The sequence below is a fragment of the Sciurus vulgaris genome (genome assembly GCF_902686455.1).
Source record: "Sciurus vulgaris genome assembly, chromosome: 9".
NCBI classification, from domain to species: Eukaryota; Metazoa; Chordata; class Mammalia; order Rodentia; family Sciuridae; genus Sciurus; species Sciurus vulgaris.
Genome location: NC_136469.1, coordinates 134,948,705 through 134,975,319, shown reverse-complemented (window position 1 = coordinate 134,975,319; position 26,615 = coordinate 134,948,705). Strand labels below are relative to the sequence as shown.

Below are 26,615 nucleotides of genomic sequence, written 5' to 3'. Positions count from 1 at the left end.
GGAGCCCACGGCGGTGAACTGGGGGCAGGTCAAGATGTCTCAAAGCTGCTCTCAAGGGCCAACCATGTCTCCACCTTCCTACTCCGTCCTGGCAGGTGCCTCTGTTCAGGGCAGGAGCCTGGGCTTCCTGGGGCTCGAGGGTGGTGATTAGGGGAGGAGGGAGGCTGCAGGTCACAGGCAGGCCCTCGGCATGGCCTGTCTGAGCCTTGTGCAGCTTGCTTAGGAAATTGCCTCTCATCTCCTCTCTCGGCTTCATTAATTGCTCACTTCTGGCAAACTCCATGGGGACCCCTGGGTATGAGGATCAGTAGACGTGACGCAGGGTTCTCACTGGGGACACGCTCCTGGCTCCGTTTTACAGATGGGGAACTTGAGGCGAGCTCACTTGCCCCCAGTTGTCCAACCAGAAACCCAAATTCGGTTTTTGCTCTGAAGTCCATAACCTCTGCCCTTGCCATGAGGTCTCTTCTTCTCTTCGCTCAGCCAGTGTCCGTGGAAGATGCCCCGGGCCCGTGCCAGGCTGGGCACCAAGTGCCAGTGCCATGGCGATGGACAGATAGGCTCCACATTTGCCTTGTTCTCCTCCACACTTGAGCTACTTTCTGAAGCCTGCCCTGGATAACCCAGCCCAAACTCCCACGTCCCAAGCCAGCCGTCTCCAGAGCCTCCTCCATCCCCTGGAGGAAGCCTCAGGAACATTTCCGGGCTGTTTGGAGGGAGACATTTCCAACTGAGCATTGTGCACAGACATCGTGAAAATCAGTGCACAGAGCAGCCGAGCCAGTCCTTGTGTGCGACATCAGCCCCACATGCTTTGCTATCCTTTGCTTGTTCTGCAGAAAACAATTTAGGAGGGAGGTTGGGGAAGGAGGCCAGGTGAGATGTTCTGGATTCCAGCGATTCAAGTCAGCACTAGTGAGATGGTGAGTTGCCACACGGTGCTGGGGTGCCCAGGGGAGAGGCCTCCTCCGCTAAAATGAGAGCTTATGAGGGAAGAGAGGACTTCCCCTTCTGGGTGGCTTTAGGGGACACAGACGTGCCAGCCTTGAGCACTCTCACCTGCCTCCAGCTTCCCATGCAATCCAGGGGAATCATGCCTTAAAAAGAGCATGTGCATGCACACACACACACACACACACACACACACACACACACACACAGAGTGTACCTCTACACGCAAGAAGACGTAGAGGAAAATTAGATAGAAATCACTGTACAGGTCTCTCTCTTCTCTTTCTCCTGTCTCTCCCCTTTTCTCTCTCTCCCTCTCTCCTCTCCCTCTCTTCTCTTTCTCCTCTTCAAAAAAAAAAAAAAAAAAAAAAAAAAAAAAGAAAGAAAAAAGCACTGTAAAGCCTGTGGCATCTTTATTTATTTTTTAATGTGATCTTAAAAGATATCCTCACAATCTGGTTACGCTGAAAGGCGAAACATAACTGGAAGTGTCAGCTTTCTTTCCCAAGGACGTTCCAGGGGATGCGTGTGTAGAAGAGACTGATGGGCCCTGTTCCCTTTCAGTTTGGCTCATGTCTGAAGGACGTACACGTCACTCTTCTCTCATCAGGTGAAGCAAATCATGAGCTTCAGAGGACAAAGTGTTTTGAGTCTCCAGACCAGGGCTTCTCTTTATAGCTGCAGCCACCCATGGCTTCATGACCCTAGCAGGCTCCCCAGCTTTTTGGATCCTCAGTTTCCTTATCTAGAAAATGAGGATGAGAAATCCTACTAGAAGGGTTGCTGAGGGGATTAAACACCAAACTAGGGACAACAGTAGGCAGGCAGTAATGGTTATTCCTCGCCACAGAGAGAGAGAGAAAGGAGGAAGGATGGAGGAAGGAAGGTGGAAGGAAGGAAGGGATAGCTCCCAGAGTTTTCACTAGGAATTTTTTACCTCCCTCCACAATCCAGTGCTGTGGACTTCAAATGGTCACTTGTGTTGAACCCTGCTACGTGGCTGGTGGGGCAGTAACCGTCGCTTTAGTATCAACCAGTGTGTTTCCAGCCACCCTTAAAGTTGGGTCTCCTTATCCCACTGTACAGATACCCTGATTGGTGATTAGAGAGTTAGTTAATTGACCCACAGACTAGTTAGTAAATGACAGAGGCCAGCCTCTAGCCTAGGTTCAGCTTACTGAGGGCAGAACTCCTCCCAGTTCTGCTGGTGGCTACAAGCCACGAGTGAATAGCAGATTGGCTCTCCAACATCATAGCTATCCAGACCAGCCCAGGCCACTATGTGGTGACCCCTGGAAGAGTTCACAGTCTTTTCCCATCTCAGGGGCGGGTTGAACTGAGTTGTAAGAATCAAGCAGTCAGCCCCAGAGCTGAGAAAATGTAACGCTTCAGAAGGAAACAGCCTTCCCTTGTGGTGGCAATAAAGGCTCAGAGGGAAGCTGGGGCTTCATTTCAGCTCTCCTGGAGTTGGTGGGAAGGTTCACACCTCAGACCTTGGGCTCCAAATGACAATGACATCAGACTCTTGATGATCTGTCATTGGAATGGAAATGCCATGAAGATGAATTTTTTTTTTCTATTTTCTTTGCTGCTATTTTCTGCTTCTAGAAGAATACCAAACATATAGTAGATATTATAGGAGGGATTGAGTGAACTTAATTGTAATTTCTGGGCAATTTGCTCTAACAGCTTCCTGTGTTTCAAATACACTTATCCAGGAGAGTCACCTGGATCAATTCTTCCATTTAGTTCTAGTCTCAAAAGTCACCTCTACAGAGAGGCCTCTGCTGACCAGCCCACCCAAACATCCTGTTCTCCTTGACTTTTGCCCATTCTTGCTGTGCTTTTCCTAACTCTGGAGTAACGATGAGCCTGTCACCACTCTCCCCACAGCCAGTTCCACGAGAGCAGAGCTCCCACCTTTTGGGCATTGCGCATGTCAAGCACCTAGCCTGTTGGGAGTCTGAGCTTCATAAATCATGTGCTGAATGAGCGAATAAGTGAGTGAGTGAACGAATGAATGGATGGATGGATGCCGAATACAGGGAAGAGCTTAGTGCAGAGCCTGACATGCAGCAAGTGAGAGGCACACGTTAGTTTTGTGGTGTTGGTGATGACAGTCCATGCCTTTGTGAGCCTGTTGCTCCATGGGTGTCTTGGTGGGTGATGATTATAAAGGACCCTGCTTGACTCCACCTGCCATCCTGCCCGATAGCACCACAGGTGCTAAAGAGCAGTGATCTTTTGTTTTTGTTTCTGAACTAACTCTGGCTCTTCCCTTCTCCCTCTTGGTGGAACTGTGATAAGGCATTGGGAAGTTCATCCTTTCCCCTCCACTCTTAACACACTTTCAGGTCCTTCCTACTCATGTGTAAATGACACACAGCATCTCCTCCACACATTCCATCCCATTCCAGCCACCTGACCTTTCCCAGCTTCTGGAACTTCCACACCTTTTTGATGTCATCCATGCTGTCAGATGCCTAAAATGCCTCCACTTTGCCCCCATTTCATTCCCAAAGATGTTCTGTCGAAAATCCAGTCCTAGTATCCCCTCCTCTGGGATGGTCAACCCCAGATTTTCCAGCAGTTTCTATCTCTTCTCTCTGGTTTCCCATTTGGCTTTCTCCTCTTTCCTTTATAGTGCTCAACACGGGGCACGAAGCTTAACCAAGCCTTCCTCCCCCATCCCAGAAACAAGCTCCGCATGGGGAGGAACCCTGCATGTGGTGGGAAGGCCGGTAGATTGGGCAGCTCTGACCTGAGTCTTCAAGCCTGTGGTGTAACTGCCAGAACTCCTGGGTTCCAGTTCTGTCTCCCCTCTTACCATCTGAGTGACCCTGATAAGTTACTAAACCATACCCTGCCCAGAGTACCCCGCTGAAAATGGGGATCCTAGTTACTACGTTTCAGAAGGCATCAAATACCACAACCAATGGGTAAAACTGTAAAAAGACCATCTGGAGTAGGTCTTGTTAGGGGATGGTTTGGGATGGGTGGAATTGGAAGTCGTCATTAGATCTTTTTTCCATTTATATATGGAGGTCTCTTTATAATGAGCCACGAGTTTGTTTGGAACCAGAGGCATAGAAACCAAACAACGGCTGACCGTATTTCTGAGAACACCCAGATTTTTATTAGCTTTGTTAATTTGGCAGAAAATGCCTCAGCCTGAAATCTCACTCGGGTTTGCTCAGTTCAAAGACAAGTCTTTGCTGCTCATATGCACATAGCTTTGCAGACCAAGGATACTACAGGGATATACAGTCTTCGAGAATCACATCCAAAGAAATGGAAAGAAAGCAAATTCCAAAACACAAAAACCAAAGTATAAAATCTGTTTAAATATTGAACTGTGCTCCCATAACACAAAAGTTCATGTTTTGTGGGAGACTTGGAGAATGTTCCACCATGGGCGGGGCTTATGATGCAACTGTTCTCTTTGACCTCATTAGCATGTCGTGCCCTGAAACATGGTAAGGAAGAAGCTGCAGAAGGAGCTCCAAGATTCCCCGCAGAACTCCAGGGCAGTCTTCCTCTGGTTCACCACATCCGGGTCCTCCATACACTCCGGACCTCTGACGGCCACAGTCTGGGTCTCTGCTGGGCTGGACTGGATGTTCTCTTTGACTTCACTTGGCTCGGAGGAGGAAGTGCCTTTGACCTTAATACGCTCCTTGTGGGAGAGCTCTGTTTTCTCCTCTCGGGGCTTTTGGGTCTCATACAGAGTGGAGTTGACCAACTTGAGATTAGATTCTGGAAACTGCTTTTTGCACACCCTGGTCTTCAAGACACTCTTGGAGTTCCCACATAAGTTCTTCTGATTGCGCAGGGTCCGGACAATTTGTTTCCAATAGATCTTCTCATTATTGAGCTTTAGGCATTTACTTGGCTTCCCAGCAAAGACACAAGAAAACTCCTGGTCCATTCGAGTGCACTCCACCTTCAGGTTGATGACCAACTCCTGCTCAGTCGCTGCCCATCTGCAGGAAGCTTGATCTTTGGTGGCAAACTTGCCATTGGTCATGGACTTGGATGTCCTGCTTCTCTCCTTATTCTGGCCCTTGCCCAGAGGAGTCGATGGATCCCCTTCCGGTATGCTACCCTGTCTGTTCTTTGTTCCATTCCTGACCTTTGCTGAGAGCACTTGGGCAGCCAGGAGGAGAAACGAGAGGAGGGCAAGGCTGTGGATCCTCATGACTTCAGCCGGGCAGGCACCTGCTTGATAAAAGGCAGAGAGTCAGTGCTGGGCAGCCGCCTGGCAGTGCAGGGCTGCAGCTGGCCTCCCTGCACCCAGACCCATACCTGCCCACTTTAGGAGGAGACCAGGAATCTGTCTGGCTTCTGGAATCGCTAGAGGAGTGGCCTGTCTGCTTCCACTTCCACTTGACCAGAGCCTATGAGTGGCAAAAAGTTACCGCTCTTCACTCCTCCCTCACCACTCCGAGAGCCTCGTTACCTCTCCTACCCACTCAGTTACTCCTGCCGTGCTTCACCTGCATCCACCCACCCAACAAGCATTAACTGAGCACCAACAACGTGCCATGCACTGCCCTCGCTGTGGAACACACCAAGCTGACTGAGAGAGCCTTGGGTTGTAAAGAGCTCAGAGCCTGCACGTGGGGAGATTGAAACAGCCTTGACCATGGAGCCTGTCTCACTCTGTCCAGTGATCTTGGACAAGTCACTCTCTTGCTCTGGGTCTCAGTCCTTACCTGGAAATCAAGGTGTTGAATGAAATAATCAAACCCTTTTCTAGCTCCGGTGTGCTGACTTTCTGCCTCATAAGCCTACACACACACAGATGACCACAAAATTAGCAAGGATGTGGCAAGAGCCATAGAAATGTCATAAAACATGATGTTGACTCAGTGGCTGAACCTGCTCGGGGTTTGACACATGGAGCTGGGTGGTGTCCAGGGTAGAGGGTGCATTACGGAAGGAATGAAGGTCCCCAGGAAAGTCCTAAGGTGAGAGGTCTTTGGACATGACAGGGCAAAGTGAACCAGGGTGGAGAGGGGTGAATTTCAAGCAGGCTGTTGGGACCATAAGCTGAAGGCCTGTGGTGGCAGTACTGCGCAGACACAAAACCCTTAATCAACATGTTTTGAAAAAAATCACTGAATCCAGAAGATGTCCTTAAATGCTGGACTTGACTCCATGGTTTTATCAGGTGAACAGCAAAAGTATAAGAAAAAGGAGTCACACCTTAAAGAATTTCACCTCTATTTGACACTTACTAAGTGCCAAGCATTGTTCTAGCATTGAATTCTCATCCTGTTTAATCCATATAAGAACCCGGCCACATTACTATTAGTATGTCACCCGCGGTAACAGCTGTGACAGTTAGGGCTCAGGCAGGTGAAGCGGGTGTTGACGAGCTGGTAGGGCCGGCCAGACCACATCTCACTTCCTTTCTACCACCCCTCCTTGATCATTTCTGGCTTTCACCTGTACTCTGATCTTCACAAAATATTAGCAAGGCATAAGAAAACTATGAACGTTTGGTTTGGCACAGGCCATGTTGACAAGATCATTCATATAATCTGATTTGTGTGTGTGTGTTGTTTTCAATGTATTGAATTTTGTTTGAAAAAGGGGAAGCCCCAGGAAATGGCTACGCTCTCATTTGCACTTGGGAGTCTGCCCAGTTGCTGCGGTCGGGAAAGGAAGACCATCACCAGAGCATGGGCTAACGCCATGTGGCGGGGACAGGAGGCTGGAGAGGCAGGTGAGAACCCAGGCACTGTCAGGGCCCTGGGACTCAGCTCCCACTTGTCCATCAAGGGACCTGGACTCAAGGAAGCCAGATCCTCAGGTGGGGTGAGACCTGGGGGCAATAGTGAAGCCTTGAGAGAGCCAGGCGCTTACCTTGCTCTGAGTGTGCAGATCCAGGGCGGCCCAGGTGTGGGAGCGGTGGCAGGCCTGCAGTCCTCTGAGCCTCAGCTCAAGGCAGGGTCGGCTATTTATAGGAGCCCAAGCCTGGGTTTTTACAGCACTCAAACTTGTGCGGCTTTGTTCACACTCCTCCCGGCCACGCCCCTCAGAGGGAGCCAGTTCCTGCAGGGAAAGTGTTGGGTGGAATCCAGTGAGCAGGGGGTTCCACGTGTGCCACTAGCCCTGCTTCCTACTATCCTCCCTGCTCCCCCAGCAACCAGGAGAGCCACAGAGTTCAGCCTTGCAAACACCTCGGGGATGAGGCCAGGACCCCACGGTGATATCCCAAGGGAAGAAATTCACTGTGACTACCGTCCTCACGGCTGCCAAGCCCTGAGCCCATTCCTAAAAGCATCTTCCCACTCCTCCTCCCCTCCGCCCAGGAGGGGCTCTCCATGCCTCTTCCCATTTTGCAGGAGAGAGTGGCTCTTGGAGATATCCAAGGGCTTGTCCAAGTTCACAGAGGTGTGTGTGTTGATTGGGGCGGGGCAGAATGCTCTCAGCATCTGTGGTCTGTTCTCTTCCCAACTGCCAGTATCAATAAATATTTGGATAATAAGTGACAGAAGTGGCTGAAGCTTGTTGTTTCTCAGTCTGTTTTCACTGAGCCATCTGAAGTGGGTAGAGGAAACTGTGGGCCCTGAGGGGCTGCTGGTAAAGAGGAAATTCCCTTGAAAATATTCCCCTCCAGGTTGCATGAGGGAACTCACTCCAGCCATCCTGGCTGAGCTGTATACCAGAACGGCCTAGGTGGGGAATGCTGGCCACAGCTTGTGGTTTACTGTGTGACTTTATCCAAACTACTTGACCTAAACTACTGTAGACCAGATCAGCAGCCCATTTAGCGTTACATACTGATCTTTTTTTTTTTTTTTTTTTTTTTTTAATTACTGGAGCTGAGCTTATTAACATATGTGAAGCGGAACAGTTTGGGTTCCTAATGAGATCTTAAGCTGCATTCTTTGAAGACAGACATTATATTATTACACAGGAGCTATTTTGAAAATGTTCCTCATTTTAAATTTTGGTGTCTTTTGATCAGATTGGATTTATGTTATTCTCTTTGCCAAAGAGTTTAGATGATGAATGCAACTTTTCTTTTGAGAGATCCAAAAGCTGTGAATACCACTGATTACCACCACCAATGGAATAACCGAATGTATGTCTCACTCGGTCTGGTCACTGGCATGCAATTTCAAGTTCAAGGCTGACCTTACTCCCAGGCTTGTTACTACATATAACTCCTTGACCTAGAGGACTGGCCCTGTTGGAGCAGTTGCCAGAGATTATATGAGTGGGTGTGTTTGGGTTCTGAGGTGAGTCCCAACCCTGCATTATCACCAGAGAAACCTGTCAAATGTCAATCCTTCCTTCAAAAGTGTCCTTGTGAACAAAGAGAAAATGCCGAGTTGCTGCATTCAAGCAATATTAATTCACTGGGTCAAATATTGTGCATTAAAACTTCCCTTGTTAGAGAAAATAAAGATATTGGCTAAAAGAATCAGTAAAATCTGATCAGTTTGGCAAAAAAAAAAAAAAAAAAAAAAATCATCTTAGACTTACTCTAGAGAATTTGCATTCCAAATTTAACGTGCTCATTAGTCATGAAATTTCAGAATCCTGTTCAGCAAATTCAATGCGACATAGTGCTAGAGTTTTACGTCTATAGAAAATTAAGAGAGAGCAAAATGCTGATATTATAGTTTTGGGAATGGAAGCATGAAAATCTATTAAAATTCATGTACCTTTATAAAAATAATTTTTCAAAACACACATATATATTAATTACCCAGAAATATATCCATAAATATGTACATAGATCAACTTTCTGTCCATTTCTGAATTTTTTGAATCTTTGTTTTTAAGGAAATCATTCTTAAACAGCAAATATCCTTTAAGAAGTCTGACCCTTTGGATAAAAATGTCCATGACACACTCATCTCTGCCTGCACGTGCACACAGTTTCCCTCACATGAATGTGCCCGCACACTGGCAAGTGTGCATACAGGCCTATGCACATGCTCTCATGCACACGTGGCACATAACACATACGCCTTTAGGCCACCTCGTGGGACAGAAGAAGGTTCTAGAAAGGCTCCCTTCTGCATTTTCAACAAGCCCATGTGTGTTACAAAGAGTGCCTGTTGTCCACTGGAAAGCTGGAAAAAGGAGAAGACGAGCACCCTCTTTCTGGATCGTCAGACCCCATCACCATGCGCCCTCTTTCTGTATCATCGGACCCCATGACCATGCACGCTCACCTCTTTTCTGGACCGTCAGACCCTGTCACTATGCACGCTCACATCTGACCACGTTGCTTCCATCACATAACCAGGTAAAGATGTTTAGATGAAAACACCAGAAGACTTCTCTGAAAAGTCTCATATGGACACGTGGACAGAAATGTATTGACCCACAAAGGGCCAAAGGACTCCCTCATGCAGTACGTTGTGTAGGAGAAGACAGGAAGACGCAGGGGATAAGACCGTGATTGGATCCACAAAGGAAAGAGCTGGACTTAACAAGAGTCACTCAGTCATTCTTTTATTCACTAATTGCTTCATTTGTCCAAAGAACCTTCATGAACCAGGCCCTCTCAGTTATTGGCTGGCTGGAAATGCAGTCAAGAGTGACGGTCTTTGTCCTCAAGGAGATGGCAGACAATGTGGGAATGACAAGTTTATAAATGAGGATACAGGGGTTGATTGGCATATTGGAGGGCAGCCTGGGGTGCTGTGGGGACATCAGATTCAACCAGAGGGGCAGAGAATAATTCATCAAGAATCTGCAGCTGTGGAGATAGTTCCACAGTGGGGGACATGGAGCGTTATCGGTTCCGTCATTGTTCAGTGGCTGCTCTATGTGGGGGGCAGTAGTAGGCACTGGAGGGAATACCAAGGTGAAGATGGCTTAGCTCCTTTTCTGGCCATCAGAGGGTTGCTGTGGTGGCACTATCTCATCATTCTGATGTCTTCACATCATGTTAAGGAAATCTGAGGTGACATCCATATCCAGTGGTGAGCTTCTGAGCCTGGGATGTGGGGCTTGGGTGTCCTTTCCATGTGGCTGCCCACTGGACTTGAAGTGGGTCTTAGCATTTCCATGTTTGGTCAAAGCAATGGCTTCATTGGAGGATTTGGGCTTCTGGATTGTAAATCAGCCAAAGCCTCCAGACCGTGAGCGACAAGATCAGCAGTTAAGAGAAGGATGTGCAGCTGCTCTTTTCAAGTTTCTGTGTTTGTTTTTGGTGAAAGTTGGGGTTCAAATGGGCCTCTTATCAGATGGGCAGTCAGTTGGCCAATGGAATAAGGTATAGTTATTTGATCCCAGAGGAGTCTGGACCTTCCATCAGCTGAGCTTATGGGGTAGAAGCAAGATGGAAAATTTATGGAGATAGGTTAATTCCTAGTGAAAAGCAGAAGTTCTTTTAGGGGTTTATTTGATGGGTTGGACTTTAAAAATTGTCTTTAATTGGTTCATTATAGTGATATATAATAGTGGATTCATTGTGACTTATTCCTACATGCACACCACATGATTTGGTCAATTCCATTCCCTAGTACCTCCCCCTTCCCGCCCTTGTCCTTTCTCTACTCCACTGCTCTCTATTTTTGTGAGGTCCCCTCACCTTTTTTCCCTTTTGTTCTCTTGAACTTCTACATAGAAGAGGAAACATATGACCCTTGACTTTCTGAGTCTGGCTTTTTTGACTTCACAGAACTCTCTCAAGCTCTTGATGGGCTGGATTTTTAAAGGGGTTGTTTGAGGAAGCCCTTATGTCTCTCAGCCACACCAGTTACCAGGGACAGGAAAGTTCTCTTGAATACCTCTTCCTTCAGCCCTTGTGCACTGTGTTCTGAGAATTGAAACTTATGTCTAGGTTACTGTTACTAATACCTGTAACTCTGAAAGGAATAAGGAGTGTCTTGGCAAGGCCTTGTGTTTTGGCCTCTGTATATGCAGAGACATGTGTGATTTTGATTTATATTTCGGATACCTATGAGGAAAGAGATTCTCAGAGTATTTTGCCCTAAAGGGAATAATTTTTAGGCAGTGGCCCAACAGTTTATAATAATGCAGAGCTGCTCATGGCCAGGATATCCTAGTACTAAGTTGAAGGTCTAAGGTTTGGCCAAGTGCATTGTTTCGTGATCTCTTTCCCTCATCAAGGTCATACTGGCTGAAGGTCAAGAAGTTGCAACTTTCTGCTGAGCTCCATGGTATAGGATGGCGGCTGTGCCATTTGCATAGTCTGTAAAGCCCCCACTGCTGTTTAACTACTTACTTCCAAAGAGGTCCCCAGGGAGCCAGGGGGGCTGGGGAGAGGTGACTTCCTCCAGCATTCTGGCATCTGGCAAGATGTTGAGAACAGACCCTCCACAGCTGTGTTGAGGCTATGGGGTGTGGTTTCCTTGATCCAAAGCACAAGGGGCAGTTGGGGAGGGGAGGGCAAGGCTCAGGACTGAAAGAGTCTCTGTTTTCAGAACAGCCCCTTAGAGGTAGTAGCTTTAATAGTATTTAGCAAGAGACAGCTTCCTGCATCTGAGCCCTTGGCCAACTTGTGGTCATCATAAGTGGTCCAGAAACTTCAGGAGGCTTGAGAAGAAGTTGACAAAGTTCACAGTGAAGGAATCTCCGCGGGTGCTAACAGCAGTGCCTGTTGACTTTACTTTGGAAATAAAAGTTGTAAATGAAGAATGTGTTGCCATCAGAACCCCAAAGCCACTGACAGATGTTTGTAAGAACCCAGAAACCACTCCAGACAAGGGAACTGACATAAGAGAGTTTATTAAGCACACAGACAGAGTGTCTCCCTGCAGGGTAAGAGAGAAAATGAGAGGAAAAGAGAGAGAGAGCGTGTGCAAGAGAGAGAGAGCGAAAAGCCAGGAGGAGAGAGCATGAAAGCGAGGAGGAGAGAGAGAGCATGAAAAGATGGTGGAGAGCTGTCCTTAAGCAGTCGAAATACGCGGGTTAACGGGACCGATAACGGAGAAGGAGACTTGCAAGCTGACTGATGGACCAGTAGCTAGCTAGGATGTTCACAGACTGACAAGAAGTTGGGAGGCGGGGAAATGGCTGCAGTGGAGAGGGCGAGGACAGCTTTATATTACATTCTAACGTGGGACTTGTCTTCCATGATGAGAGTGACAAGGCATCTCTTGAGGAGGAGTTCCTCGAGGTAGTGTAATAGCTGGGTGTCTGGAGAAAGGCAGAAGCAGTATGGCCTTGTCTGCAAAGGTTCTGTGGGATGACAGAGCTGCTGGGGACCCTGGGCATCCTGGAAAGCCATAGGACGTCGCTTTGGAAGTGCAGGCAACTGCACCTCAGATTCTGCCGGGAAGGCTCTGGACAGAGTGTGTTGCCAAATCTCCAAAAGCAAAGTATTTGTCAGTTGTTGATTGAATAGGGTCAGTGATTGTGAGAGAAGTGGGGAAGGGGAGGAGAGGCGCCTGTCCCTGTAGGCAGCAGCTGCTTCCCAGGCCAGTCCCCACCAGGAGCATCTTCAATCCCTTCCTGCCCCACCCGTTTTTTTCTTTTTGTTAAGTGAAATATTCTAGTTGGCTAAACATTTACATTTCCCCCTCCCTTTTTCTTTCTCCTGTCTCCTTGCTGTACCAAGTTGGTTTTTGTTTTTCTCCTTGGAGTGCTAACCCCAGAAGCTCCTGAGGTCCCAAGGAGCCTCTGCTATTAGTGGCGTTCTTCCTTCCCAGGATAGCCCAGTACACTTGAGGGGCTGGGGTCTGTGTCGAAGTGGGAAAATGTGCAGCATTCTCGTTTTTGAACAATTCAGTCAAAGTAGAGGCTCTTCATGTATTGATGAATTTATTGTGCTTGGGGGTGCCCAAACTCTGACCATTTATATGCTGGAAAGCCTCCTCGGGTGCCTCAGAGGGAGGAGGGATAAATGCGCTCCCTCTTTCTTTTTCATGAATCACTGGGCCACTGGTGTCCAAGGATGTGATCCCATGTGTCTCACGTGGTTGAGGGATGAATGTCAGCAGCGAGGCAAGCAATGCAGAGATTACCCTCGAAGCTGGGCCCGTCCAAATTTGAAATTCAATGGGTGAGTGTCCCTAGAGGGTAGTCATGCCCAGGGGATGGACTGCCAATGCCAGTCTCTGAAGGACTTGTGAGGGGACCTCACTTGCCCAGGATTTGTTCATCCAGGAGGAAGGGAAGATTGGTTACAATCAGAGGTCTGCTCTGTGCTGACCCTGGTCATGCTCTACGTGTTACCAGACCAGGTCATCGGAAGCGCCTGCAGGGTAGCCACTCCCTGTTGCCACTCTCTCCAGGAAACCTTTGCTGACAATTAGCCCTCAAGTTTCCTTGACTTCATATCACACAGGACACTTCCTTACCAACAAGGTGTCCATGGGTGACCTCTTGCACTCCCAATAGTATTGCTTTTGCTAAGTAAGACTCTGTTTCCATTGTTTTGCCACAGTTTAGATTGAACATCATGAAAGGACACAGGGAGCAAAGTGTCACAGATGCCCCAACAGCCAGCGACACACCCCAGGGAGAGCTTACTGTTGATACAGTCAATGAATGAGGCAAGAGCAGCCAGAGGCTCAGGCCTCCGTGGATCACTGAGCCACCTGCTGGCTGCACAATCATCTCAAAAAGTACCTGTGAGATTTTAATTCATGAAGGCCAACGAGTGAACACACAATGAGGTTAAAGCCACCGAAAAAAGAATTTGCTACTTGCACTTAGAAAGAGGTCTCACCACACAGGGTCACATTATCAGGATTTTGGCCTCGGGGCAGAAGCAAGAGTTAGGGGGTCCCTGGGCACAGCTTTGATTGCAGGCTCCGTGGGAAAGTTGAAGTTGGGCACAGTACATGCTTTAGAATGAGCTAGTGTAAATGATTCCAGCGAGTTCTCAGGCTTGTAGCCTAGATTTCTAGTCCTGGCCCTGGGATGACGTAGGAAGGATTAGATAACAGAGTGGTTGCTTGCATGTGAGAGGGGCGATTCCAAGGACATTGCTTATTATCTTTAGAAATTAGCTGACCCTGGGAAGGACATCAAAACAAAAAAACCTAAAACACATTGTAAATACAATCACCCAGACACACAGAACTGGGGATGTAAATGTCGGCGTACCATTTTCCCATTCCACCCTATTTTCTCTTCTTACGTGTGCTTTGCTTTCTAGCCTAGTTTCTTCCATGGGTGCCAACCTGGGAGCTGGGCTGCAATGTGGAAGCGCTCAGGGACCCACTTCATGCCACCGAACTCATGGACCACACCGAACGAGCAGGATTCTGTGCTGACAGCTCAGATCCCCAAACGTGCAGTTGGATTGAGAAGAGGAGGAGCTGTTCCCCAAGAGGGAAAGCAATGTTCTCAGAAGGAGAAAGTCTCTAGGTTTCTGACTGCAGTAGAAAGTTATAGACAAGGCCAATGAAGAGGTGTGCAGAGCACTGGAGAGGGAGTCTCCTCAGGCTGCTTCTGGCCCAGTATCACCGAATCTTCCCACAGACAAGGACACTTTTTACAACATGGACTCTGCACAGACTCACTCCATTATGGACTCACACTTGATCAACAGAGATTGAGAAAGAATTCGATGGTGAGAGTAACAGCAGATATGGCTCAAGTGATTTCTACATGCGATTCTCACGGATAACCTGATATCAGCCTTGCACCATGCTTAGGAAATAGGTCTGTTGTTATTACAGAGCAGAACAAAAGAAAGAACCCCTGAGTCAAGTAGGTAGTGACTGGTGGAGTCTGGGTTCCAAAACAGATCATGGAGATTCTAAAATACCCATGCACTTAGACTAGATTGATGTCAAAGTGCCACAAAGCAAATGGGGATTTGGTAATACCTTTGAATATGGTTGTAAATTATTATTATCTACTAACATTTGAAAATGAATTGCAGATTTGTTTATAAGACATGTTACTAATTTAATGATCCTGTGAATCCTGATGACTCCCCCTATGAGTTCTGTGCCCTCTCTGTTCTTCACACCTTAGGCCAGGCCTTGCTCGGGGTTCCTTAGGCAACACACGCTGCAACCCTTAAGTGACAATGGAATAGAAATCCCACTCAGGGTGGGGACAGGGCCCAGGTATCAGCCAAACCATCACCAGCTTCATCCAGTTTAGGACCTGAGACCCTTCGCATCTTTTCAAACATGGAGAACCAAGCCCTCCAGCTCAATGGTGTCTTCTGAGTGTGACAGAGGGGAGGGACAGAGACTCTGACCATAGCCAGCAGGCGGCCAGATCTGATCAAGTCACAGCCCCCATCCCCCATCTTCCAAGTTCAAATGATCTAAAAGCAGGAAAGGGACCAACCACCCTTTTCAATGTCTTTAAAACAATCATCTGAATGATTTCAACAAATTAATTTGTCTTGGATTTAAATTTATACTACTTAACTTTTATGACATTCTGCCAAAGGTAGGCTCCTGCTGGTTTAGGGTTACTTCTTTTCCACAATGATTGTAAGACTCATTTCCAGTTTTCAGAAGCATCTGTGACTCTACAGCTACAGATAACATCAGGTTTGCTGTGGGCAGCTCAGGTCCCATTGCAGCCTGGTGGACCATGCTTAAGCACTCAGGTCTCTCCCAGGGCCTGGTATCAGGCCGAGAGCTCTCTCAGAAGGAGACCAGTTATCTGCAGATGATAGCAGGGTCATGCTCCAAAATTCTAAGGGCTTCCACTGAGATTCACCTATAGGAGCCAGAAGCTCCAAGCACTATCTCTATCAGCCACTGATTCCAAAAATATTGGATCTGCTGCATCATTTAGCTCAAGTGCCAGAGCAATGTGAATGGCAGCTTGGACCTATTTGCTGCAGATCCTTCTCCCATTCTGAGCCCCACTCGAAGATGCTTCTCAGGTCACTTGACAGACGGTCTGGAGTGACACAAAATGGCAATAACACTGCAAATTCAAATAGGCCCACCAAGCCCTGTGCCTCTTTCTCTTGGTTGTAGGAGGGGCCAGATGCAGCAACTTCTCCTTCACGTAGAAGGGATATCTTGACAGCCCACACCATCAGACCCCTAGAAGTTTTGCTGAGGTAGAAATTCCCTGATTTTTGTCAGATTTATTTCCCACCCTCTAACATGCACGTGTCTTACCAGTAAGTCCAGAGCAGTCACCCCTGAATGCCTGCTAGGTCCAGTCGGCATGACGTGACCAGTATAATGAACCAGTGGGATTTCTCGTGGAAGGAAAAAAGTGATCAAGACTCCCTGTGAATTAAGTCGTGGAGCAGGGCTGGGGAGTTGCTATACCTTGGGGCAGGACAATGAAGATGAATTGCTGGCCTTGCCAGCTGAAAGCAAACTGCTTCTGGTGGGCCCTCAGGATGAAGGAGAAAAAGACACTTACCAGATCAGTAGCTGCAATCAGGTGCCAGGACACATGGTAATTTTCTCAAGCCATGAAACCATATCTAACACAGCAGCTGCGATGAGTCATCACCTAGTTAAACGAAGGGCAGTCACTATCCTTCTCCATGATCCATGTGTCTTCTGCACAGACCAGATAGGAGAGTTGAATGCAGAACCGCCACTGTTGTATCTTTCAAGTCCTTAACGGTGCATCAATCTGGGCAATCCCTCCAGGGAGTGGTGTTGCTTTGATGTGCTGTTTTCTGAGTTGAGGCAGATTTAGTGGCTTCCATTTGGCCTTTCCTACCATGATAACCCTCACTCTGCAGGTCAGGGAACCGATGTGAGAATTCTGCCAACTAAAGTATATACATTCTCAGCATGAATTCTGGAACTGGAGAAATGAACACAGGATGGTTCAGAGACCTTCAGGACTCATTGTGAATCAGACCTGAGTTAAATCTCCATGGGTCACCTGACCTCTACTCTACCAGACTTTACTCTGACTGGTGAACCACAGTGATATTTTGAGTCTTCTGGAATCATTGTCGGTTCATTGCCAGTGTATGATAGTCCCTGAAAAGATTATTTCCTTTTCCAGCTGCACAGTTCCCTGCGAAATGCCTGGGTAGGTCCCTTTGGGAAAGGATGGGATAGAGATAAATAATATGAATTTTCAGTAGTGTACCAGGGTAAATTCTGGTGGGGACTCAGCATCTCCTTCATTCAAGGGATTCCGGGTCTGCAAACTGGCTTAAGTCTGGGGATTGGTTGAGGAACCACAGTCTGTTTTATCATTCAAGTTCACTTGACCTGAAAGTTATTTGTTTATACTGTTTCGGTGAGAATTTGGTAGGTTTCCCGTCTAAAAGCACCGGGATGAAGTAGGCAGCACCCTAGATTTAGCTACATAAGCCAGACTGCTCTGGCTGTGGCCTTTCCTGTGCTGTCCAGTGCAGTAATCCCACCTACCTTGCCTTTGACAGCCTGGTGCCCCACACGGTGTCTCCTCCCCAGAATGCAATTGTTCCCACCACACAGCTGCAAGCTAAGCACAAATAAGAGTGCAGCCGGTGAGACACTTTTGCACCTCTTAAGGATGTACAAGCAGATATCCAGATAAGATTAAGTGAAACAATCAGTGATCGTTCTAAGCAGCCCTGGGCCAGAGTCACTGCCCCAGGATTGAGAATAGGGATTCTGCCACTAACACAATTGGACCTCTGTTGTGCTCTATGGAGACTGAAATAGCCCGCCAGCTCTGTGGCATCCTCAGAGTTGATGTGCCACTCTAATGGTGAGTGAGGACCCTTAGTACTAGGGTTTGCCCCTGCCTTTGGCCAATAAACCATGTTGGCCCTCTGACGCCATCTGGTGGCTTCCGTTGACATGGAGTGGTATGCAGCCCTTACCCACCCAATGAGTGTTTTCTCATTGTAGTTTTTATTTATATTTCTTTAATTATTAATGACGTTGAGCATTTTCTCTGCCTTCTCGCCGTTTCTATGTAGGTCCTTGGCCAATTTTTGAATCATGCTATTTTTTTTTTGTTATTTTGAGTTATAGAAAGACTCTATATCTTGAGCATTCATCTCTTATGCAATTTGAAGACAGTTTGTCCTGTTCCATGGTTGCCCTTTTATTCTGTTGACAGTGTCTTCTGATACATAGAGATTGTTTTTTAATTTCATGAGGTTCAACTTCTTAGTTTTCATTTATTTTTATTTTACTTTTTGTGATACTGCACATTGAACTCAAGACCTTACACCTGCCAGGCAAACTTTCCCACTGAGCTACATCCTCAGCCCTTTTTAGTCCTTCTTTATTTCCTTCCTTCCTTCCTTCATTAATTTTCATCTTTCTTTTGCAGTACTGGGGATTGAGCCCAGGGGTATTCTATCACTGAGCCACATCCTCAGCCCATTTTATTTTATTTTGAGGCAGGGTCTCACTAAGTTGCTCAGGCTGGCCCTGAACCTGCAATCTTCCTGCCTCAGCTTCCTGAATCCCTGGGATTAGGGTATGCACCACTGTGCCCAGCTGATTTTTTTATATGGTAAGAGAGGAGGGTCTAATTTCATTCTTCTGCATGTGGACATACAGTTTCCTCAGCACCATGTGTTAAAAAGACTTTCCTTATTACTCAGTCATAAAGACAAATGAAATAATGGCATTTGCTGGTCGTTGAATGGAACTGGAGAATATCACGCTAAGGGAAATAAGCTGATTCCAAAAAACTAAAGGTCAAATGTTCTCTCTATCTGGATGCTAATTCACAATAAGGGAGGGTGGTTAGGGAAGAATAGAAGTACATTGGATTGACAAAGGAGAAAGAAGGGAAGGGAGGGGAATGGGAATAGGAAAGGCAGTGGAATGACTACAAATTATTATCCTATGTGCATATGTGATTATACAACCAACGTAACTCTACATCATGTACAACCATAAGAATGAGAAATTATACTCCATATGTGTACAGTATGTCAAAATACAGTCTACTGTCCTGCATAACTAATTAGAACAAATTTAAAAAGAGTAAATAAAAAGACTTTCCTTTCCCCATTGTACTTTCCGTCTTTGCTGAAAATCCATTGACTATCAATGCTCAGATTTATTTCTGGCCTCTGCTGTTTCATTGTTTGTGTTTATTTTTATGCCAGTACAATATTATTTTCATTTCTACTGCTTTATGGCAGATTTTCAAATTTGGCAGTGTGATGCCTTTAGCTTTGTTATTTTTCTCCGCAGTTGCTTTGGCTATTTGAGATATTTTATGGTTCCATACACTTTTTAAGGTACTTTTGTCTATTTCTGTGAAAAATGACATTAGAATTTTTATATAGAATACATTGAATCTGTAGATCCATTTGCGTAGTATGAGTTTTTTTTGTTCGTTTTTGACTTATAAAAATATTTTGTATTTTTAGTTGACATATAATTCTTGAACATATTTCTGGGGTATGGTGTAGTATTTCATTTGTTTATTTTTATGTGGTGCTGAGAATCGAACCCAGTGGTAGGCAAGCACTCGGCCACTGAGCTACAGCCCCAGCCCAGGGTAGTATTTCAATATGTGCATAGAGTGTGTAATGACCAGGTCAGAATAACTGGCATATCCTCACTTTACACATTTATCATTGCTTTGTGTTGACAGCATTGGTAGTTTGACAGTATTAATTCTTCCAATTGATGAACACAAGATATCTTTACATTTATTTGTACAAAATTTATTTTAAAACTTCTTTTTCCAGCATTTTGTACACAGTATACAGATATTTTACGTCCTAGCTAATTTACTCCTAAGTATTTGCTATGAAATGAATGTGCCCCCCCCCCCAATTTCATGAAAACTCAATCCCCCACATGACAGTGTTGACGGTGGGCCTAATGGGAAGTGCCGGGTCGTGGGGCAACGTCCTCTTGAACAGATCAATACTGTCATCATAGGAGTAGGTTACTTATGAAGGACTTCAGTCCCTTCACGTTCTCTTCTCCAATATCTCTCATGTTATCTGCTCTTCTGGTTCCATGTGGGGTGACACAGCAAGAAATTCCTTGCCAGATTCTGGCCCCTTCATCTTTCCAGCCTCCAGAAATGTGAACCAGTAAGTTGCTGTTCATTATAAATTACCCAGTGTCAAGCATTCTGTTATAGTAGAACAAATGAAAGACAGTACTTTATTTTGTAGTTATCAAAAATGGGATTATTGCCTCAGTAGATGTGGTGGCACGTGCCTGTAGTCCCAGCTGCTCAGGAGGCAGAGGGGGAGGGTCGAGAGTTCAAAGCCAGCCTCAGGAAAAGTGAGGTGCTAAGAAACACAGTGAGACCCTGTCTCTAAATAAAGTGCAAAATAGGGCTGGGGATGTGGCTCAGTGGTCAAGTGCCCCTGAGTTTAATCCCCAGTACCACCACCAAAAAAGGGATGGTTTTCTTTATTTCTTTTTCTTTTCTTTTTTCTTTGTGGCAGTGACAGTGGGGATTGAACCCAGGGGTGCTCTTCTATATCACCAGTTTCTTTTAAAATTTTACATTGAGACAGTGTTGCAGTTGCTTGGACTGGTCTTGAACCTGCAATCCTTCTGCCTCAGCCTCCAAGTTACTGGGATTACATATGTACACCACTGTACCCGGCACTTTCCTTTTCTGATTGTTCATTGCTAATGTGTAGAAATGCAACTGCTTTTGGTATGTTGATTTTGGATCCTGCAATTTTCTCTGCATCTCTGTCTCTGCCTATCTCTAGATAATTCTGCATCTCTGTTTCTGTTTCTCTGCAGTGGCTGTCTAGCTTCGCCCCAGCAGGATCCTTCCACTCGCCGAAGCAAACCCCACGCCTTTTCCCTCCCCTGGGTCCACAAGAGCTCTGATGTGGCCTCTGACTGCCCATCCCTGGCCCAGGCAGGAATCTGGAGCAGGAGCATGGTGAACAGACCACCAGAGGCACACGAGGGGATGGGCAGCCTTCAGCTGGAAAGGGGGCTTCTATCCACAGGAAGAGGAAAGGCCCGCGGGCCACAGGGTGCACTCCAGCAGGGACTCCTTCCCAGAGCTGATCCAGATAATAAGCTGTGAGCTGGCCGCTCACCTGTCGAGAAAGACGCCCTCGGGCTGGGTGCCGATGGCTGATGAGGGAAGCCGTGTCCAAGTCAGGGGACAGTCTGGGGATCGGGAAGTCAAGTGGTTGCCTGAAGAGGTTGGTGAAGGGAGAAGGTGGAAGACGAGGCGGAAGGGCAGGTGGAGTCTTCGACTCCAGGAGAAGGCTTCATCCCACCAGCTGAGGACAAGTCCACGGCCACCTGCCACCCCGCATCCTCCATGTCCACGGCAGACGTGGCTGGTGGAACACGCTGGCCCCCCTGGAGCTGGACATGGCCTCAGAAGCCACTGCAGCCCAGGCCTCCAGGAGGCAGGAACAGTCCATCAGGGTGGCAGAAGGGACCGTTGCCCTGGCTGCTGTCGACAGGGAAGAGCTGGGAGTACTTGAAAGGGATGTCTTGCCGCCATCCACAGCTCAAAGAGCTTGGGGGTGTCTCAGGAGTGGGGCTCGCATGCCAGGGCCCTCTTTGTTTGGTTCAGGCCTAACGATAACCTTGGAGATGAAGAAGGGCCAGCATCGTCGGGAGCTCAGGGAGCCTGGGATCGCCACGCTGCCTCTCCTACAGGACTCAGTCCGTGCCCGACACCCACCTAGGGAAAGTTTAAATGAAGACCACGTCTATTGTGCTTATTAAAAATGAAGCAATGCTCCGGTATATTGAAACATAGTCTCTCTCTCCCCCTTCCTCCCTCCTTAGCCTTTAAAACTAAAAAAAAAAATCTTTAGAACAGTTTAATGTATATGAAAAACTCATGAGGCTCCTTCCGGCCCTACTTCTGGCTCAGTCTCCTGCCTTAAGGACTGAGCACTTCTTGTGCGGATCACAGTAAGGTATGACCCCTGAGGCAGGTATGATTGTCCCCCTCGCAGAGGAGGAGTCAGGTTTCTTGTCCTATCTGTGCACATGTTTCTAAATCTGTACAAAGGAAGTCATTATTGCTTGTCGTGAATTGAGGTAAGTTTTTACAGTGGTGCTGGGAACGTAAGACCACTGCGTTGGTGACACTTCAGTGTCTTCATCACCTTCTATTTGTTGGGGAAATTGTTTCCTATTCTAAATCTCAGCTTCTTCCATGTAAACCATGGTAACTATCTCACTGATTTGCTGGAAGAACAGCATAAGTTTTCTTAGCTAAATACTCCTCAACTTCAAATACCCCCTCCCCCCAGGAGAGTCAGGATGACATGAAGTCACGTGACTTATGAAAACAGATCTACTCCAGGTACAGTATTAATTCTTGCTCTGATAGCAAAAGATTCAAAGTGACATTATGATGCACAGCTAAGCCTGAAAGGAACCAAGTGCAAGCTCCTGGGGAGAATCCAGAGAAAGCTGCACAGAGAAAATCCTGAGAAGACAGCAGTCTTCAGGCTGGTCTGCCTCAGCTTCTAGGAGCAGAGAGACCCTGAGGACAGGAGACAAAGGGAAAAGATGCTTCTGGGGATGTGCGGAGCAGAGGGCGAGCAATTCACAGGCTGGAGAGTGACGGGGAATATGCTTTTGCATAAACTGTCACTTTATTTCATAGGTCTGATGTCTTTTCCAACTCTAGTTTCTAAGGTGCCGGCAAATACATAATAGCTTCAAGAACATAAAAAATACGCTGTCGAGAATAGCCACAAGACTTTCTGCACACCTTCAGGAAGGCATGAGACTTCAGAAAGGCAGGGAAATACCCTTTAAAGACATCCTTCATGCCCATTAACTGCATTCGCTGTGGGGCACACAGAGCTGAGTGTATCTGCAATTAACACACTGCAAACACTGTTCATGCTTGTGTTTTTCTTAGCTGTTCTATTCAAAGCAGTTACACTCAAACCTTAGTTCATGCATTCTCTCTGAAATTTCTCAAATCCTTCCTTCAGATAGTGCAATGGTCATTAGAAAGGTCAATAACTGGGCCAGTGCCCAAACTGGACCAAAGCTCAAATAACCTTTGAATTGTTGAATGTAAGAGGAAGATGCATTAGGAATCATGAAGATCAATGCTATCAGCTTAAATGTACCAATTCAACTGTGTTGACAAATATTTACTGAATGCTTAGACAAGACCAGGTAGGTTATGGGTCATGTGACAAGTCCTATGACCTGTAAGACTAGTTGGGTAATATCAGTTATTACAATAAATAAATAGGGCCCCCCAAATCTTAGGAGCTTAACATAAGAGAAGCTTATTTCTGTCTCACATGAAGTCCAATGTGATGTTTCTAATGCATAGTGAATTATCACTAACCATGTTCATTTGCTGACTCAAAAGTACCAAAGACCTTGAGCCTACTAGAAGAAAAAGTAGGCCCAAATCTTCATCATGGCAGCTTAGGACCTGACTTCCTTAACAAGATTCCTAAAAGTTCAATTAGTAAAATTAGGAATCAATAAATGGGATGTATTCAAACTAAAAAGACTTCTTCTCAGCAAAGGAAACAATCAATAATCATTCTGTAGAGAGAGGCTACAGAATGGGAAAAACTCTTTACCACACACACCTCAGATAGAGCACTAATCTCCAAGATAGATAAAGAACTCAAAAAAACTTAACACCAAAAACCAAATAACCCAATCAATAAATGGGCTAAGGAACTGGATAGACTCCTCACGGAAGAAGAAATACAATCCATTAACAAACATAATTGCCAATTTCTCTTGCAATTAGAGAAATGCAAATCAAAACTACTCTAAGATTTCATCTCACTCCAGTCAAAATGGCAATACAAGCAATAATAAGTGTTGGCAAGGATTTGGGGGAAAAGGTACATTCATACATTGTTGGTGGAACTGCAGATTGGTGCAACCACTATGGAAAGCAGTATGGAGATTCCTCAGAAAACTTGGAATGGAACCTCCATTTGACCCAGCTATCCCATTCCTTGGTTTATACCCAAAGGATTTAAAATCAGCCTACAAAAGTGAAGCAGTCACATCAACGTTTATCACAGCTCACTTCACAATAGCTAAACTATGGAACCAATATAGATGCCTTTCAACAGATGAATGGACAAAGAAAATGTAGTACATATACACACAATGGAATATTAGTCAACCTTAAAGAAGAATGAAATTATGGCATTTGCAAAGAAATGGATGAAACTGGAGAATATCATAGTAAGTGAAATAAGCCAATCCCCAAAAACCAAAGGTCAAATGTTTTTTCTGATAAGTGGATGCTGACCCATTGGGGAGTGGGTAGGGAAGAATGAAGGAACTTTGGATTATGCAGAGGGGAGTCAGGGGAGGGAAGGGGAGGTGGGAATGGGAAAGGCAGTAGAATGAGACACATTATCACCCGATGTATGTGCACGATCACACTACTGTGCGTGACGCAGTGCCATGGACAGCCAGAGAAGGAGAAGTGATGCTCCATTTGTTTACATTTTACCTGGTAGGACAAGGACAAAGACCCTGACCTTTAAGGAGGGGCCCTGCCCTTATCTGACAGTATAAACTGGTCCTACCCCGCCATCTGGTAGCTCTATTTTTGATTTTTTGAGGAACCATCTTATTATTTTCCACTGGGACTGTTTTGAGATTACCAAGGGTTCCAACTTCCCCAGGTCCTGGACAATGCTTGGCATGATTTCCTTGATAGTAGCATCCTAATAGTTATGAGGCAGTGTCTTGTCATGTTTTCCTAATTACCAGTAGTTAGCTAATTACCAGGGAGGTGGAGCACTCTTTCATGGACTTATTGATCATTTCTATATCTTCCTTGGCGAAGGAATGTATTTTCAAGTTCTTTACCAAATTTTGACTTCTGTGGTTTTCTTGTTCTTGAGTTTTATTTAAGTGTTCTTGTATTCTGGATTTTGTGTGTGTGTGTGCGTGTGAGAGAGAGAGAGACTGGGGACTAAACTCAGGGCCTTAACACATGCTGAGTAAGTGCTCTGTAACTGAGCTATGTCCCCAGGCCTTTTCATTTTTTTAAATTTTCACTAGGTTGCCCAGGCTAACCTGAATTTGTGATCCTCCTGCCTCAGCCTCCCAAGTAGCTAGGATTACCGGCATGTACACCATGCTCAGCTATGTTCTGGATAAATTATATGGGTATAACATATATAGTACATGGATCCTAATCCATGATGTGATTTGGAAATAATTTCTCTCTTTCTGTGAGTGGCCTCTGGCTGTTGGTTGTACCTTCAGTACACAAAGGATTTCATAGTTCATGAAGTCCATTAGGCCAGTTTCTTTTGTTGCCTGTACCTTTGTGTCATGTCAGTACTTCGTTACCAAATCCAGTGCCTTGCATCTCTTGTTCTATGTTTTCTTTTCAGAGTTTTATAAATTTTGCCCTTGCATGTCTATGATATATTTTCAGCTCATATTTCCATATGATGTTAAGGAAGGATCCAAATTTATTCATTTGAGTGAGAATAAAGTTTTCTCAGCACATTTTCTTGAATTGAATGTCATTTTCCCATTGAATGATTTTAGCATCTTGATGAAAATCATTTGATCATATAGGTAAGGGTTTATAACTGGGTTCCCTATTTTATTCCATTGGTCTAATTTTATGCTAGTAAACACTGTTTATACTATTATAACTTTGTAGTATGTTTTGAAATCAGAAATTGTGGATCTTCCATTTGTTTTCAAGATTGTTTTGGCTATTTGGGGTCCATCGAAGTTTGAAATGAATTTTGAGATAGATTTTCCTATTTCTTAAAAAAATTTAATTTGTAGATTGTTTAGGGTGCAGTATTTCATTTCATAAATACTGTCTGTATTTCTAATCATTTAGGTCTTCTTCAATTTCCTTCTGCAATATTTTTTGGTTTTCATTATAAAAGTCTTTCAATTCCATGGGTTCATTAATTCACAAGTTTTTATACTTTTATCTTATTGTGAGTAAAATTGTTTTCTTAATTTTCAAATTTTTCATAGTTAGGGTATGGAAATGAAGTTGATTTTTGTATGTAGACTAGCATATTGCTACTTTGTTAAATTCATTTATTAGTTCTAATAGTTTTCCTGTGGAATGTTTGGTATTGTCTACCTACAAGATCACATCATCTGCAAACAGAGGTAATTTTACTTTTTCCTTTGCAATTTAGATGTATTTTATTTCTTTTCATTGCCTAGTTTCTCCAGCACCTCCAATATTATGTTGAAGAGAAGTGGTGAAATGGGTCATCCTTGACCCTGAGTAAGAGGGAAGTCTTTTGTCTTTCATCCTTGAGTAAGAAGTTGACTATGGATTTTATTGTGTTGAGGTGCTTCCTTTTTGTATTTTATTTATTAATTTATTTATTTTTAGGGACTGCATTTTGATTCATTATACACAAATGGGGTACAACTTTTCATTTCTATGATTGTGCATGATGTAGATTCATACCATTCCTATAATCATACATGTACATAGGGTAATGATGTCTGTCTCATTCCACCATCTTTCATTCCCCTGCCCCCTCCTCCCTTTCATTTCCCTCCACATAATCTAAAGTTCCTCCATTCTTCTCTTACCCCCCACCCCCCACTCCCATTATGTATCATCATCCACTTATCAGGGAAAGCATTTGTCCTTTGTTTTTTTTTGGGGGGATTGGCTTATTTCACTTAGCATGATATTTTCCAGTTCCATCCATTTATCTGCAAAGCCATAATATCATTCTTCTTTATGCTGAAGTACATATAAACTGTGTATGTATGCCACAGTTTCTTTATCTATTCATCTGTTGAAGGGCATCTAGGTTGGTTCCACAATCTAGTTATTGTGAATTGAGCTGCTATAAACACTGATGTGGTTGCATTACTGTAGTATGCTGA

General features: G+C 45.4%; 1 protein-coding gene and 1 long non-coding RNA gene across 4 annotated transcripts in view; one reads left to right on the top strand and one right to left on the bottom strand.

Annotated features, from left to right (window-relative positions):
• The window catches only part of LOC306669766, a 34,330-nt gene extending 12,609 nt beyond the window's left edge, over window positions 1-21,721 (top strand). Inside the window, exon 3 of the long non-coding RNA XR_013766222.1 lies at window positions 20,532-21,721. This is a non-coding gene — a long non-coding RNA (uncharacterized lncRNA). The remainder of the gene's footprint in view (window positions 1-20,531) is intronic.
• Window positions 4,057-6,975, bottom strand: LOC306669765 (fibroblast growth factor-binding protein 1-like). 3 transcript variants are annotated; one of them, XM_079153931.1, is made up of 2 exons: window positions 6,823-6,975; window positions 4,057-5,169 (listed from the first exon to the last, which is right to left on the bottom strand). In XM_079153931.1, exon 2 carries the CDS (start codon window positions 5,147-5,149, stop codon window positions 4,403-4,405), a length of 747 nt encoding a protein of 248 aa, XP_079010057.1. In that variant the 5' UTR covers window positions 5,150-5,169; window positions 6,823-6,975; the 3' UTR covers window positions 4,057-4,402. The 3 variants fall into 3 exon arrangements, with proteins under 3 accessions (XP_079010057.1, XP_079010058.1, XP_079010056.1); XM_079153932.1 differs by having other exon boundaries at window positions 4,057-5,172; window positions 6,823-6,944; XM_079153930.1 differs by lacking the exon at window positions 6,823-6,975 and adding an exon at window positions 5,523-5,653.
• Window positions 21,722-26,615: the final 4,894 nt, after the last annotated feature.

Excerpts from the sequence above, each read along its gene's own strand:
- LOC306669765 (XM_079153930.1), bottom strand. The coding sequence starts at position 5,598 with ATGGTCAAGGCTGTTTCAATCTCCCCACGTGCAGGCTCTGAGCTCTTT. Across the intron at positions 5,170-5,522 it reads AGGCTCTCTCAGTCAGCTTG|GTGCCTGCCCGGCTGAAGTC; the intron begins GTGTGTTCCACA and ends TTTATCAAGCAG.